The 14702-nt window shown below is 34.2% G+C and overlaps 1 protein-coding gene across 2 annotated transcripts in view; it reads right to left on the bottom strand.

The window, feature by feature from the left end:
- The window catches only part of ROCK1 (Rho associated coiled-coil containing protein kinase 1), a 160832-nt gene that overhangs the window by 65855 nt on the left and 80275 nt on the right, over nt 1-14702 (bottom strand). Inside the window, exons 10-13 of one of the 2 annotated variants that reach the window (NM_001163985.2) lie at nt 11062-11221; nt 8356-8416; nt 4861-4949; nt 2343-2391 (exon numbers count right to left, since the gene is read on the bottom strand). In NM_001163985.2, the coding sequence (NP_001157457.1) occupies nt 2343-2391; nt 4861-4949; nt 8356-8416; nt 11062-11221 (359 nt within the window). The remainder of the gene's footprint in view (nt 1-2342; nt 2392-4860; nt 4950-8355; nt 8417-11061; nt 11222-14702) is intronic. The other variant, XM_014727604.3, reaches the window with a different exon arrangement.

Below are 14702 nucleotides of genomic sequence, written 5' to 3'. Positions count from 1 at the left end.
AGGTCCCTGAGGCTCTGTCACTTTTTTTACTGATATTCAGACTAGGTAATTTCTATTGTTCTATCTTCAAATTCTCTGAATCTTTCCTTTGTATCCTTCACTCTGCTGCTGAGCCCAGTTATTGTAATTTTTGGGTGATTCTACTTTATATATTCTTATGTCTTTGCTAAGACTTTCTATTTCTTTACTGAGACCTTCTAATTTTAATTTTTTGTTTCAAGTATGTCTAGTTGCTCACTGAAATATATTTATGATGATTCCTTTAAATCTGTGTGAGATCATTTTAACATCTGTGTTATCTCAGTGTTGGTATCTGTTTTTATCTTCGCTCATTCCAGTTGAGATTTTCCTAGTTCTAGTTATGACAAGTGATTTTCTATTGAAAACTTCACATTTTGAATATTATCTTATGATACTCTGGATCTTATTTAAGTCTTCTCTTTTAGCAGGTCTATTCTGTCACTGTTCTGGTGGGATTAAGGAAGTTCTGCCTCATTTCTGCCAGATGGAGGCAGAAATCTGGGTTTTCTACTTGATCCTTATTGATACACAGGTTGGGGGGAGTGGATTCTCATTATTGCTGGATGAAAATGGGAGTTCTGGCACCCCCCTAGGCCTCCACTGATAACATGGCTGATGGGGAAGGCATTTTGTTACTGCTGCCTACGTGACCTCCAGAGACATTGCTGTGGGGAGGAGGGCTCATTATTTCAGTATTAAAAGTTCAGACTCTCTACTAGGCCTCTTCTGATACAACCCCAGCAGGGAGTCTGAGGGGTACCCTGTGTTGGGTAGAAGTGGAAAACTAGACTCCCAACATGTCTCCAATGACATGTCTGAGGAGAGGGGAAGGCTTGTCACTGCCCAGGAGATATGAAAGTCCTTCTATTGAACCTTCTCTGACACCACTCTATCAGGGGGCTGGAAGTCTAGGCTTCCCACTCAGCCTTTGCTGGTGGGAGTGAGGTTATATTTTTTTACATTCTGTTTGGCTGAGTAGAGCAGTGATTGTATAAAAGTTTTCTGACTTGCTAGCCTGCCCCTTTCCTGGTCCGTTAGCTAGAGAGAGTCGCTTTGCTTGTCTGTGCTTGCTGGTGTTTCCAGATTGCTAGCTTCTCCAACACCTGGTCTGGGGTATATGCCACAAAAAGAAAACCCACAGTATTTGTTCCTCTGTCATTTCTTGGGACCCAAGTACTCTAGCTAGCTGGTCTGCTTTCTTCTCTCCACCTTTCAGAATCTTTTTACATTTGGTTTATATTTAATGTCTAGGGTTTTTAGCTGTACTTATTGGGAAGAATAGGGGCAAATACTTTTACTCCATCTTTCCAGAAGCAGGACTACTCTAATTTTATAATTAAGATCTCCCTCTCTACTTTGAATTTAGAAAGCTGAATAATTTAAATTTAGCATACTTGAATTTTAACTGTGTTTTAGAAATGAAATAAAAAGTGGAGGATATGCAAAAAAGATTTCTTAAATACTTAGAGTCAAATAAATAGTGCTAGGCTAAGTATACTGATCAATGGCAAGTTGGTAAAATATTATCTAAATCTTCCTAGATAACTACATATATATATATATCCAAAGCTACAAATGAAAAACAAACATACAAAAAAACCCACCACTGACAGATACTATTCTGAAAAGAGAAAATTAAGACGGCACAAAAACCATCAGAAAGATTAAACCTAAAATGAACAAAGGAAGTCATCAATAAGAAGAAGACCATAGAGAGCATATTTCTTTTCAGAGAACTCTTCATATACACAGTAAAAAGATATTTACACGTTGACCAAAAGGAATGAAAATATATTACATATTTGCAAACAAATATCTGAATCATGAAATGTTTTTGCTGTGTTTTCCTGATAATAAAAACTTCTTGCTAGGTGACCAAGGAAAACATGGGGAAAATTCTAAAATCAATACATTTCCTATTTGATCGCATGAAATTATGGTAACGTAAATCCTTTTAAAATTGTATTCTTTCCTCTTTCCTATTTGTCTGTTTCTTTTTGCTATAGTTCCAGATTCAGTTTCTGATCTCTTGATTCTCTTGCTCCTTTCTCACTTTTCAAATATTAAGAACCACTGAAATGAAATTCATGTACTAAAATTTAACATGGTTCTAAAATAAAACTACATAAAGGAAACAAAAGTATAATCTAATCTGCATCACTTGAATCTGCAGCTCCAAAGTGAGGCTTTCATCATAACTCTGGTTCTGTTCTATAGTTCAACCTATAGAGTTCAAATGCAATTTTCTCAGGAAACAAAATCAACCGAAAGAGGAAAAAACTCTCAAAAAGGAAAACTTCTGATTAGAAAACAAAAAGTACCTCTTCATCCAATTCTTTCATTATCTTGTCTAATTTTATGTTTGAAGTTCTGTAAAAACAAAAGCAATATAGATTAGAAATATCTTTATTTTTTATTGCCCAAGGGTGGAACACCACATACTTTACTTTTCCATTTACCTAAGATTTTTTAACCTTTTTTTGTGCTGCGGATTCCTTTGGCAGTCTAGTGTGGTGAACCTATGGCTTTTTATCAAAATAATATTTTAAAAGCATAAAATAAAATACGTAAGATTAAAAGAAGCCAAAATTATATTGAAATACAGTCAAAGTTTAAAAAATGTATGATTCGGTAATAATGTGCTACTTTATTAATATATTAAATCACAAGATCTAGTGGCAATAATTTCAAAGTAGTGATGAGCATAAATGATATTTAGAGATAACTACCAATTGTAATCGTCGAAGAGAAGAAAATATTTGTGATTTTTATTGGTAAAAAAAATTCACAGGTACTGCTAATAATTGTGGATTACTGCCTATGTTACTAATTGAAAGAAATGCTGAATTTCAGTTATAAATTAGATAAAATATTCACTTTTTCTCACCCAAGTTTAAGGACCTCAAATTCCATCCACGGTCCCTTTGGGGGAGGTTTATGGATTGCAGATTAAGGACCACTGGACTCCCTCATGCAATACTTGCTACTAAACAAAAATTAGCCATCTAACCTTTAATACAAGATTAAGTAAATGTAGGGAGAGGTGGCATATATAAATCAGTAAATGCACCACTTGACAACTTGGGCAAAAGTCTGAGATAAAATGAAGACGTATTATCTCCATCACAATTTGTTTTCTTTGGCTCTAAACATAATTCTGAGCTTCAAATCTGTATATGCAACATCTCACATCTCACATGGATGTCTTATCAAACATCTCATTCAGCATGCCCAAAACTAAACTTATTGCCTCTGCTCCACACCCCTACCCATAATAGCAATCTGTTTCTCCTCCAAGTGTCCCTAAGCAAAGGGCACGACCTTGGAATCACCCTTGACTCATCTTCCTCCTTCAGTCCCATTTAGTTGAATTAATATCAAGTGCTGCCAACTAACCAGACACTTCTTTTTAAAAAGCAAATTTGATCCCTTTTTTTACTTCTTAGTTTAATAACTTTCAATGTTTTTCCATCACCCTTAGGATAAATTCCAAATTTATTAGCTTATCAAAAACAAAGTCCTTCAAGGGGCTGGCCCGGTGGCATAGTGGTTAAGTTCGCGCATTCCGCTTCAGCGGCCGGGGTTCACTGGTTCGGATCCCCAGTACAGACGTGGCACTGCTTGGCAAACCATGCTGTGGTAGGCGTCCCACATATAAAGTAGAGGAAGATGGGCACGGATGTTAGCTCAGGACCAGTCTTCCTCAGCAAAAAGAGGAGGATTGGCAGCAGATGTTAGCTCAGGGCTAATCTTCCTCAAAAAAGCCACAAAAATCCAAAGTCCTTCAACATCTAAACTCTGTTGATCTCCCCAGCTTCATCTCAGTCTTTTTTCTCCCACATTTGCATGTTTATTGGCCACTCTGGTCATTCTTATTTCTTTCCCAAATTGCTCCCAACCACCACCACTACCCACTAGTTTCTCATTACTATTTTTTGGATGGAGAAACTTCTCAACATTTATGCAATAATATTTATCCACTTCCTCCCCTTATTTCCATATTTTATACTTAAAAATTCCTCCCAAATCCTGGGATCAATTAATTATTTGTTTACATTCAAGTGCTTCTCTAAAAAGTTTGTAATATATGCTTAACTATCTGATCTATCAGGAAAGGCATGCAGTGAGAATTTTACTTGTTCCCTCTCCCCTCCACTCACAAAACTACCAGTATTCCCAATTCCATTTGTTGAATACTTAATCTTTGCATGACCTCTGTATTTCATTTATTCAATACTATCCACTAAAACTATAAATAACTACAAAAGGTACTGTTTATAATTAATGAGTAACTCACTGTGCCGAGTTATTTAAAATAATCTTGATCATTCCATATTTTCATAAATATAGAAGCTCTTATTAGATTTAGACTCATAGGAAAAAAAATCTGAGTTATTGCTCTAGAGAATCACAGTGTAAAGAAATTAGAATGTCTGCATTAAAAATTTTGTGAATTCTAATCTTCAACGACATTTACATTTTAGAAAGCACCTTATTGAATGTAAACTAATTTGGTCTTTCAGTCAGCTAACGAAAATGGGAGAGAAAAGCAATAAATTAGGCACTAAGTGAACCAGCACTATAGTTTTTCAATAAAGACTACTGGGAGCAAAGGCACTTTAAATATTCCGAAGAAAATACATCCATAACTAAAGCCAACATAAATGTGACTTTCGAATTCTAGCCAAGACATTCTTCATTGAATGCATTGTCAGTAGCAATGTTTATATCTCTACCTTACTTCTGTCTACTTTAAATGTTTAAAGAGTGCAAGCTTTATTTAAAATAAGCATTTGCTATACAACTTTTAATGCGAAAAACATATAATTATATTCTCACCTGCACTTCTGCTCCATTTCATCTTTTAATTGCATTTCATTATGCAGCTGTTCTTCTAGCTTATAAATTGTTTTTTGCAAATTTTCCTGCTTTAATTAAAAACAAAAAAATTAAAACTCATTTTACTAAGAATATTCCTAGAAAATTTAAAAATAGCAAGTTTATGTTACCATTTTATACCTATTTGGGAGGGAATTATTTGGTTCAATTTTATTCTTTCCCTTTCTATTTGAAATTTTTATTATTAATTTAACAAGCTTTTTTTTTCCAACATCTAATAATATGTCAGGCATTGTGGTAGGCATTAATAAGATAAAAATTAAAAAGATTTGGTCCCGGTTCTCATGAAGCTAATAGTTAAATAGTGAGGCATAGGGTAATTGGAAGCTGAAAAGAACCTACAATAACTCAAGGACATACACACAAATATTACAATATAAAGTGGTAAGTGATAATAATATTATATACAAGGTGTTCTGAAGGAGAGAAGAGGTCACATTTAATTCTGCCAAGAAGATGTAATGTTTGAGACCTACAAGATAAGAGATATTTATCAAGCAGAGAAGGTGGCAGAAGGAAGGTATTTTATCCAGATTGACCGAGTCCAAAAGCATAAAGGCAAAAGAAAATATATTTTGGAAATGAGAAGAAATCAAGTATAGGCAAAGCACAGACTACAAGAGGGAGAAGGAGACATATAAAATCTGAAAAGGTGAGTGGGCCCATAATCCTTGTATGCAAAAGTAGGAGTTGGGGACTTTGGCCTATAAGCAGTTTAAAAAGGGAAATAACATAGTACTGGCATTTTAGAAACATCACTTCGGTAATAATAAGGTGAACAGATTAGAAGGTAGAGAAATTCTACATAAAGCAACCAGTTAATAGGCTACTCAGACAGTTCAGGCAAAAGAATATATAGGTCTGACATAAGGCAGAGAGGCTGTAGGAATGAAGAGGAGGAAATGGATAACTGTGTCAATTAAAAGGCAGAATTTATGATCTAACAACTGATTAGAAGTAACAGAGTACTATTACTAACAAAAATAGGTAACATAACAAGAACTGCTAGGGACAGGATGGAGAGAGGAGAATCATGAGTTTAGCTTTGGCCTAGGTTGAGGTGCCAGAGATATACAGGAAGAGAAGTCCAGTCAGAGAGAGAGAAGACAGATTCAGGTCCAGAGCTCAGAGGTGCAAGCTGTACATTCATGAGATTACCCATAGAAAATGAGCCGACCAACAGCCAAGATCAGAACCTCCTTAAACACATTTAATAATTAAAGGGGGAGGGAGGGAAAAGAAGAGAGAGGGGGGAGCGAGGAGATCCTGCAAAAAGAGGACTGAAAATAAACCCAAAGAGGCAGGAAGAACAAAAGAAAGAAACAATGGGAACATGAAAGAGTTAAAAAGCCAGAAGTTCCAAGAAGAAGGGATTAGTCAGTGTCAAATGCAGTAAAAAAGAAAAATAAGATATGGAATGACAATTATTCATTGTATTTGGCAGTTGCAAAGTTGTTCATTAGCATCTCTGCTAGAAGTCTTTCAAGGAAGAGTTGAAAATTAAATTAGTTGACTTTTGTACTTAGTTCCGGGTTAAAAGAAATAGTAGGCATGTCAATGTTTTCTTCTTGCCCTGTGATCTTACCGGAGCAAAGATACAAGGTAGCAGCCACTAACAGAAACTTATGACAGTCACCCCTGAATAAGATCAGCCCAAAGAAAACAATTCCATTGAATATTTTTTGAAGTCCTAATGTACCACTAATCCGACAGAAATTTAACAGAGTGAGAGCTGGGTCACAGCAGCTCCTCACTGTCACCTTCTCTAGGTCAAAGGTGCTTTAATTTTAAAGATTTATAAGCCCTTGTTAGCTATATAACTTGGCAAATATCTCTATTGGGATGAGAACTTAAAAAAGAAAGATGGCCAAAAGAGCTAAGAGGTACTCACGTAGTTTACTCTCCCTTTTCTCACTTTCCCTTCCCATCACATGTTTTCTTACATTTAAGACTAATATATCAAGGAGAAAGAATTATATCAGCTTTTAATAGATGATTGCTACCTGCTCCCCTCCTCAGTTAAAAATATGTAGCCTACAGTACACAGAGTTCAAAGAATGCTCTAAGGATGTCTAGATAATTATTTCTGATATTTTTAGAAAAGTCCTGGCTAACCCAAAAATGACCTCAAAATGTAAGCAAGTAAGTTTTTTTTTAAACCTCTGTCTCATGAATATGAGCTATATGCACAAAAGAAAGGACTCATGTCTCTAATGTTTACTTCCAAAATTAATTTTCGGTAGACAAATTAGACGATGATGACTATACTGGTTATTCTCTATTTGCCCCCCTCCCTTCTAGCCTTGAAGATCCATCCTCTGCCCTTCTTTGCCTTGAAATCTACAGACTGCATTACCTACATTCCATTGCCCTATGATTTTAAGGTTGGTTTCAGCCTATGGGAGACACCAGCAGGAAATCAGAAGTGGGAGAAATGAAGTATTCATTCTCCCCACACTCTTCTTGCCTTACTGTTGTTCTGGCAGTGTTTTCTATCTTCTGTGCTCTTCTTTCATGATTCTAGGCTTTCTCTGAGCTGTGGTAACAAGACTTGTCTCTTCAGACTAGGGGAAATGGCTTCCCCACTGTTGTTCATCAATGGGTACTTTAGCACTCTTTATTTATTGCTCCCTTTGACCCTGCTCACAGCACTGTTAACAGTCCCTTCATTAAATTCTCTTCATTCAATGAACGAATAAACAAAATGTGGTAGATACATACAATATAATATATTCAGCCTTAAAAAGGGATGAAATTTTGACACATGCTACAACATAGAAGAACCTTGAGGACATTAGGCTAAGTGAAATAAGCCAATCACAAAAAGTCAAATATTGTATGATTCCACTTAGACGAGGTACCTAGATTAGTCAAATTCATAGAGACAGAAAGTAGGAGACTGGTTACTAGGGGCTCACAAGAGAGTGGAATGGAGAGTTTAATGGGTACAAAGTTTTAATCAAGGATGAAAAAAGTTCTAGAGATGGATAGCGGCAATAGTTGCACAATAGTGTGAAGGTACTTAATGGCACTGAACTGTACACTTAAGAATGGTTAAAATGGTAAATTTTACGTTATGTATATCTTATTATACACAAAAGCACTTTCATTTAACTCTTTTGAATGTGCCATCTGTTTTTCCTGTCAAGATCCTTACTGATTTATTATAAATTTCTAATTCCAAAGATTAGAAGGATCACCACTGTCAATCTGTGTAGCAATTTACGGTTTACTAACTACCTCCACATATAATACCCCATTTGGTAGCTAGGCAAGAAATCAAACTAGAGAGGAGACAATAGGTAAAAAGTGCTATAAAAATTTAAGTTCACTAACCACACATTCAGAAGCAATAGATGTTCGCTTAATATCATGCACACAAAATACATTATCCAAAAACTAACTTAAAAAAAATAACAATAAGAAAATACCTACCAAGCTTTTATCCACATTGGAGCTAGTTCTGTTATCATTAGGATTTGTTGAAGATAAGTATCTGAGAGGAAAAAAGTTTTTAAAGGTAAACAAAACAAACTCTTCAATATCAAATAATAACTAATAACAAACACTACATGCCTATTTTTTGTTCAGTATTGTACTTGCTTTGCTTTTTAAAAATTCAGTACAGGTTCATAGTTCTTTATTTTAGAAAGAAAATATAGAAATGATACATACATTCAATAAAATCCCTAAGTAGGTCTGAAGCAGCACTCTGTAATCATATATCATCTTACTATTTCTACAGCAAAGCATATGAATATTCATACCAAGTAGGATAAATAAAAACCATAAATAGCCTCAAGTTAGTTCAGACTGGGTTTTTGGCCATGAGAGCAAGATATGGCAGGGTGTTTTTTTTTTAATGCTTTTTTGGTGAAGAAGATTGGCCCTGAGCTAATATCTGTTGCCAATCTTCCTCCTTTTTTTTCTCCCCAAAGCCCCAGTAAATAGTTGTATATCCTAGTTGCATGTCATTCTAGTTCTTCTATGTGGGATGCTGCCACAGCATGGCTTGATGAGTGGTGTATAGGTCCATGCCCAGGCTTCAAAACGGCAACCCCCAGGCTGCTGAAGGGGAGCACGTGAACTTAACCACTTGGCCACAGGGCTGATCCTCAGGATATGGCAGGTTTTGTCACCAGAGAAATCACTAAAAAACTTTCAGTTGTTAGAGCTCTTTGGATTTAAGGCTTGGATATAAGAAACTGTTGAATACAAGGAAAAACCAGAAAACATAATCAAGTGCATGACAATATACTACAAACAGTACATATAACGTTTATTTAATTCACGATTACCTTTGTATAGATAAACCTAAATAAATTACCTGCTATTAACTATAGAAAATCCAAAAACATTGGGGGTTGTTTATATCAACATCTCAAGTGTTTCCAAAACCAAGCCAGAGACTAATTGATAAAAATACAAAAAAAGAAAGGATTTCATTTCATTTCTTCCTTAAGTGGTCTCAGAAAAAACCACTTTGAAGTTTCCCTCTGTGTGTATTTCAATATAAAACAGCCATAATATTACACTCATGGAGTGTCAAGGGAAAAGGATTAAAATATTGGACTTTTCTAAGGGTCAAGTACTACCTACCTGGTTAGTGATGCAACCAAAAGTATTTAGTATTATCTTACAGTTGAATTATTGGAGAAAGTTCATAAAGCAGGACTAAACTGCCTTCTTGTTTTCTAAACTTGACCTGAATTGGCTATTACAAAAAGTTCTGGCTAAAATAACAAGATGCTTCACTTTCAAATAAGGTTTGCTAAAATAAAACTTCAGGGGCCGCCCCATGGCCAAGTGGTTAGGTTCGCGTGCTCTGCTTTGGTGGCCCAGAGTTTTGCCAGTTTGGATCCTGGGTGGGCATGGCACCGCTCATCAAGCCATGCTGAAGCGGCATCCCACATGCCACAACTAGAAGGACGCACAACTAAAAATATACAACTATGTACTGGGGGGCTTTGGGGAAAAAAAGGAAAAATAAAATCTTTGAAAAAAAAAATAAAATAAAACTTTAAATGTAATAATTACTCCAAGTAATTCAAATATCTAATATGCAAATGGAGTATAATTTGTAGAAGTACATATTTTTTAATAAATTTAATAAGTAGATTTAATACACTCAGTAAATGTCATCATATGGTTCACTGTATTACATTTGGTTTTAGCACTTTCAGATTTCTATTGTGTGCCACTTACCAACCTATATTGTACAATTTATCCATTTCCTTACTAGGATATGAGCATCTCAAGAAAAGGTACTGTATGTTATTTACCCATCTCCCTGCACCTTGGTGCTTAGTATACACCTGACAAAAACTAAGCTGTTAAACGTGTCTGTTCAATGAATGAATGTTCAGCATACTGAAATACTGTTAAATGTTTAACTTATATCTCAAGTCCATTTGAAAAGACTAAAGCTAACATTAGCTCAAAATAATGATAGTAATAGCTAACAGTGGGTGCTTAATCCATGCAAAGCATTGCTCTAAGTGTTTTACTGTGTTTTGATATCCTTAACCCTTACAACAACTCTAAGAGAGAAGTATGATCATCATCATCATCATCATCCCTATTTTTGAGGGAATGGACGCATAAAAGATTAAAGTAAGTTGTCCAACATGACGACGTCTTACATGCTATAAGACATGGTGAGTTCATTTAGTGGTTTTTGGGAGGAATCACTTAATTTTTCAAAAACTAAAAATTACAGGCCTTTGGTAACATCAATATAGTAATGATAATACTAGAAAACTATATATGGTTCCAAATTGTACTATGAAATCAGAACTTTCTGAATAACAAGATTAACCAAAATATCAGTACTAATAGAATCTTTTAACCTATTAATTAACTTGAAATAATAAATAATTAACTTGAAAATATAAAGTACATCATTCAGCAAAAAAATTTCTGGAAAACAATATCCTGAACACAGATGAGTCTGAAAGAAATTAAATATGAAACAATAGAAATATCATAGATCGCTGAAAAATGGCACATTAAGATCTCTCTTCATATACCATTAAATCTACTTTAAATGTTTTTAAAATGATTTTTAGATACTTCTAAGAAAATAATATGACTACAACAAAATTAGTACCTACTCCTAAAATCAATGTTTAGCATACTTACCTACGATTGCTATAATATGTAAATCCTACAAAAGGTAGTTGATTGCCAACAAAAGCTTTAGGTATAGGGAATGTTTCTTCATCTCCTTTATCTTCTTCCAGGTCATCAAAGTTACTTGTATCAATGTCACTACTTAAATCAGGTACAACTGGCGCTACAGCTAAAAACAGACACAAAATTAGTAGTTCACTTCAAATTTAATATAAAAATAAAATGAAGTAAAGATTTCATACCAACTACTAATAGTTTCCCACATACAAATAACTTGCAAACCACAAATTCCAAATGTATTGAATCTCATTATAGTAAACTTTATTAGGATTATTAATCAATTGATATTGATCATTATGTACTTTTGTGAAACAATTATCTCCAAAATCACCTTCAGTTATCATCTATACCTCAAGTTTAATTTGAATATTACAAGTCAAGTATTATTAAGGTTTGTTTTAGAATTCATCATAGTATAAAATATGCAAAAGCAGTCAGGACTACAAAAAAGACTTTTCAGAAACTAGCATAACAAACTGTACTCAAAGTTGATTAGTTTCAAATACAATATTCTGTTTATTACTCTGCTCCATAGCAAACTACAAATCAAGGTTGCTTCTTAGCAGTCCTGAATATAATAAATAATTTGGTACTGAAATATTTTTACTCATCTAGAATCTAGATGATAAGTATCCCACATACCCCCTCAGTTTATCTCTATAAGATTAAGTCACAAGGAGCAGAGTATTTTCAATTATATTATCAGACTAGGTACCTTCCTTGGATCAAGTGATTAAGAAACAACTTAGTGAGGTAAAGAGGGCAGGGATATAAAACATGGACACAGAATCTTCAAGAGTTATAAGCTTGTTGAGGAGCAAGAGACATATATACTTAAAAATATAAAACCACACATGGTAATGCTTAAATCTTCATAACATAGGAGAAAATACCATATGAACCTACTACTACTACTATCTTCTTTTGGAGTTTGAATATAATACAGAGAATATATCTAAAAACAAAATTTTGGAAAAATGCTTTTTAGTTTAAAGATACAGGATAAAACATCATTGAAATATTATCATCAAAATATTGAATAATTATTTTAAATACAATCATATCATGTTTCCTTAGAGAAAAATATGAAGATGAACAAACAAACAACAAGAAAGTGACCTAGTTTCATGGTCTTAATCTCTCATATAAAAGAATCATTTTTCTATTGAATTATCTGGGTATTCCAGGCAAGAAATAACTATTATTATGCATCTTAGATGCACTGAACTATCTGATAAATACAGGAATGAAACAACACATTTAATCCAAAGAAGCTATAGTACTAACTAACAATGAATGAGAAAATATCTTTTCCACCATTTTCTTTCCTTAATGGCCAAGAAAACTGCCTGACTAGACAATTCTACCTTCCTAATAATAAAAACTGCCTCATTTGTAAAATGAGGAGGAAAAAAGTTGTCTCTCCTACTGAAGTATACAAATTTTGGCATAAATTTTACTTTAAAACAGTGGTTTTCAATTTTAAACCAATTTTGTCCCATGGGGGACATTTGGCAATGTCTAAGTACATTTTGGTTGTTATAACTGGGGAGGAGTGCTACTGGCATCTAGTGGGTGGAGACCAGGGATACGGCTAAACATCCTACAATGTTAAGAACAATCCACACAAAAAAGATTTATAAGGCGTAGTTCCAAGGCCAAGAAACTTTGTTAAAATTAGCATATAAAAAAGATTTTAAAAGGAAGCAGAGCAACTTTGGTGCATTTTCTCTTGCTGTTTCAGATGGACCTAGTCTCTTTATAGATGACATAGCATTTCAGAATAGTTTTAAAATAAAAAAAATTCTGACTAAATTCTGAGATACAAGTAGGGGAAATCTTGGGAGAATTATAAAAGTAATTATTTCTGCTTCCAAATTAAGATATTTAAGCTTTACGTAATACCATATAATGACATCACAACTAGTAACTAACATAAGAATAAAGATAGCATTACTGAATTACCATTGATTCATAGGGTATTCCATTCTTTCAATAAACAATTGGTAATATAGGAATCATGTTCCATAAAAAAGAATCCAGCTGATGTCACTGAAAATGGCAGAGTAGGTAGCTCTAAGAAGCCACTCCTCCATTGAAGTATCATTAAGCTAGCAAAAACTATCAGAATCAACTTTTTTCACAAGTCTGAAATCTAAGAAAAACTTAAAACAAACAGGGGAATGTTTAATGAAAGACGCTGCTAAATTTTGGCATTTAAGGAATGTTTGTCACTGGCTGCCAGCTGAGATAATGGAAAGGGGACTTAATTACCACACATGATAAAGAATTACAGACTTAGTAAAAATAGTTTGAAAAAACTGCTAAACAAACAGATGACTAAAGCCCAGAACAAGCAACAACAGCAAACCTTGGGAGGTGGAAATTGGATTTCCAGAGTTAAATGTTATAATGTTCAAAATACCCACTTTTCAAAAAAAATTACAAAGCATGTAAAGGAACAGGAAAAGTGTGGCCCATTTACAGGGAATAAAGAAAATGACAAAAACCATCATTGAGGAGACTCAGACATTGGTTTTATTAAACAAAGACTTTAAATAAACTGTCTTAAATGTGCTCAAAGACTAAAGGAATCCATGGAAAAAGAACTAAAGGAAACCAGGAGTATGACACCTTAACAAATATAAAAGATCAATAAAGAGATGGAAAGAGGTACCAAATAGGAATTCCAGCACTGAAATGTACAGCAGCTGGAACTAAAATGTACTTGAGGGGTTCAACAGAGATTTGAGCAGGAAAAGGAACCACTAAACTTAAAGATAGGACAACTAAAATTATCAAATGTGAGGAACAGAAAGAAAAAAGAATGAAAAGATGAATTTTGGGGATACCATAACGCCGACCAACATACATATTATTGAAAGTCCCAGGAAAGTAGAGAAAGGGGAAGAAAGAATATTTAAAGAAATAATGGCTGAAAACTATCCCAATTTGATGAAATACATGAATCTACACATCCAAGAAGCTCAATGAACTTCAAGCAAGAAAAACTCAGATCCACATCAAGACACAGTATAATAAATTTTCAAAAGACAAAGACAAAGAATCTTGAAAGCAACAACAGAGAAGCAATTTGTCACATAGAAGGGATCCTCAGTAAGATTAACAGCCAATTTCTAAGCAGAAACCTTGGAGGTCAAAGGTAGTGGAATGACATAAAGTGCTGAAAGAAAACAGCTGTCAAACAAGAAGTCTATATCCAACCAAATTATTCTTTAAAAATGAAGGAGAAATTAGGATATCCCCAGGTAAAGAAAAGCTGAGAGTTCATTGCTAGTAAACCTGTCCTACAAGAAATGCTACAGGAAGTTTTTCAGGTTGAAATGAAAGGACACTAGGCACTAACTTGAAGCCTTATAAAGAAATAAAGAACACCAGTAAAGGTAAATACAGGTAGATGTAAAAGCCAGCCTTATTGTATTTTTGTTTTGTAAGTTCACTTTCCCCCCAATATGATTTAAAAGACAAACACATAAAAGAATAGTTATAAACTTATGTTACTGAGCACACAATACATAAAGATGTAATCTGTGACAACAACACAAAGGGAGGAAATGGATCTGTATAGG

Source organism: Equus caballus, chromosome 8 (genome assembly GCF_041296265.1).
Source record: "Equus caballus isolate H_3958 breed thoroughbred chromosome 8, TB-T2T, whole genome shotgun sequence".
NCBI lineage: Eukaryota > Metazoa > Chordata > Mammalia > Perissodactyla > Equidae > Equus > Equus caballus.
This window is presented reverse-complemented; position numbering and strand designations above follow the sequence as displayed.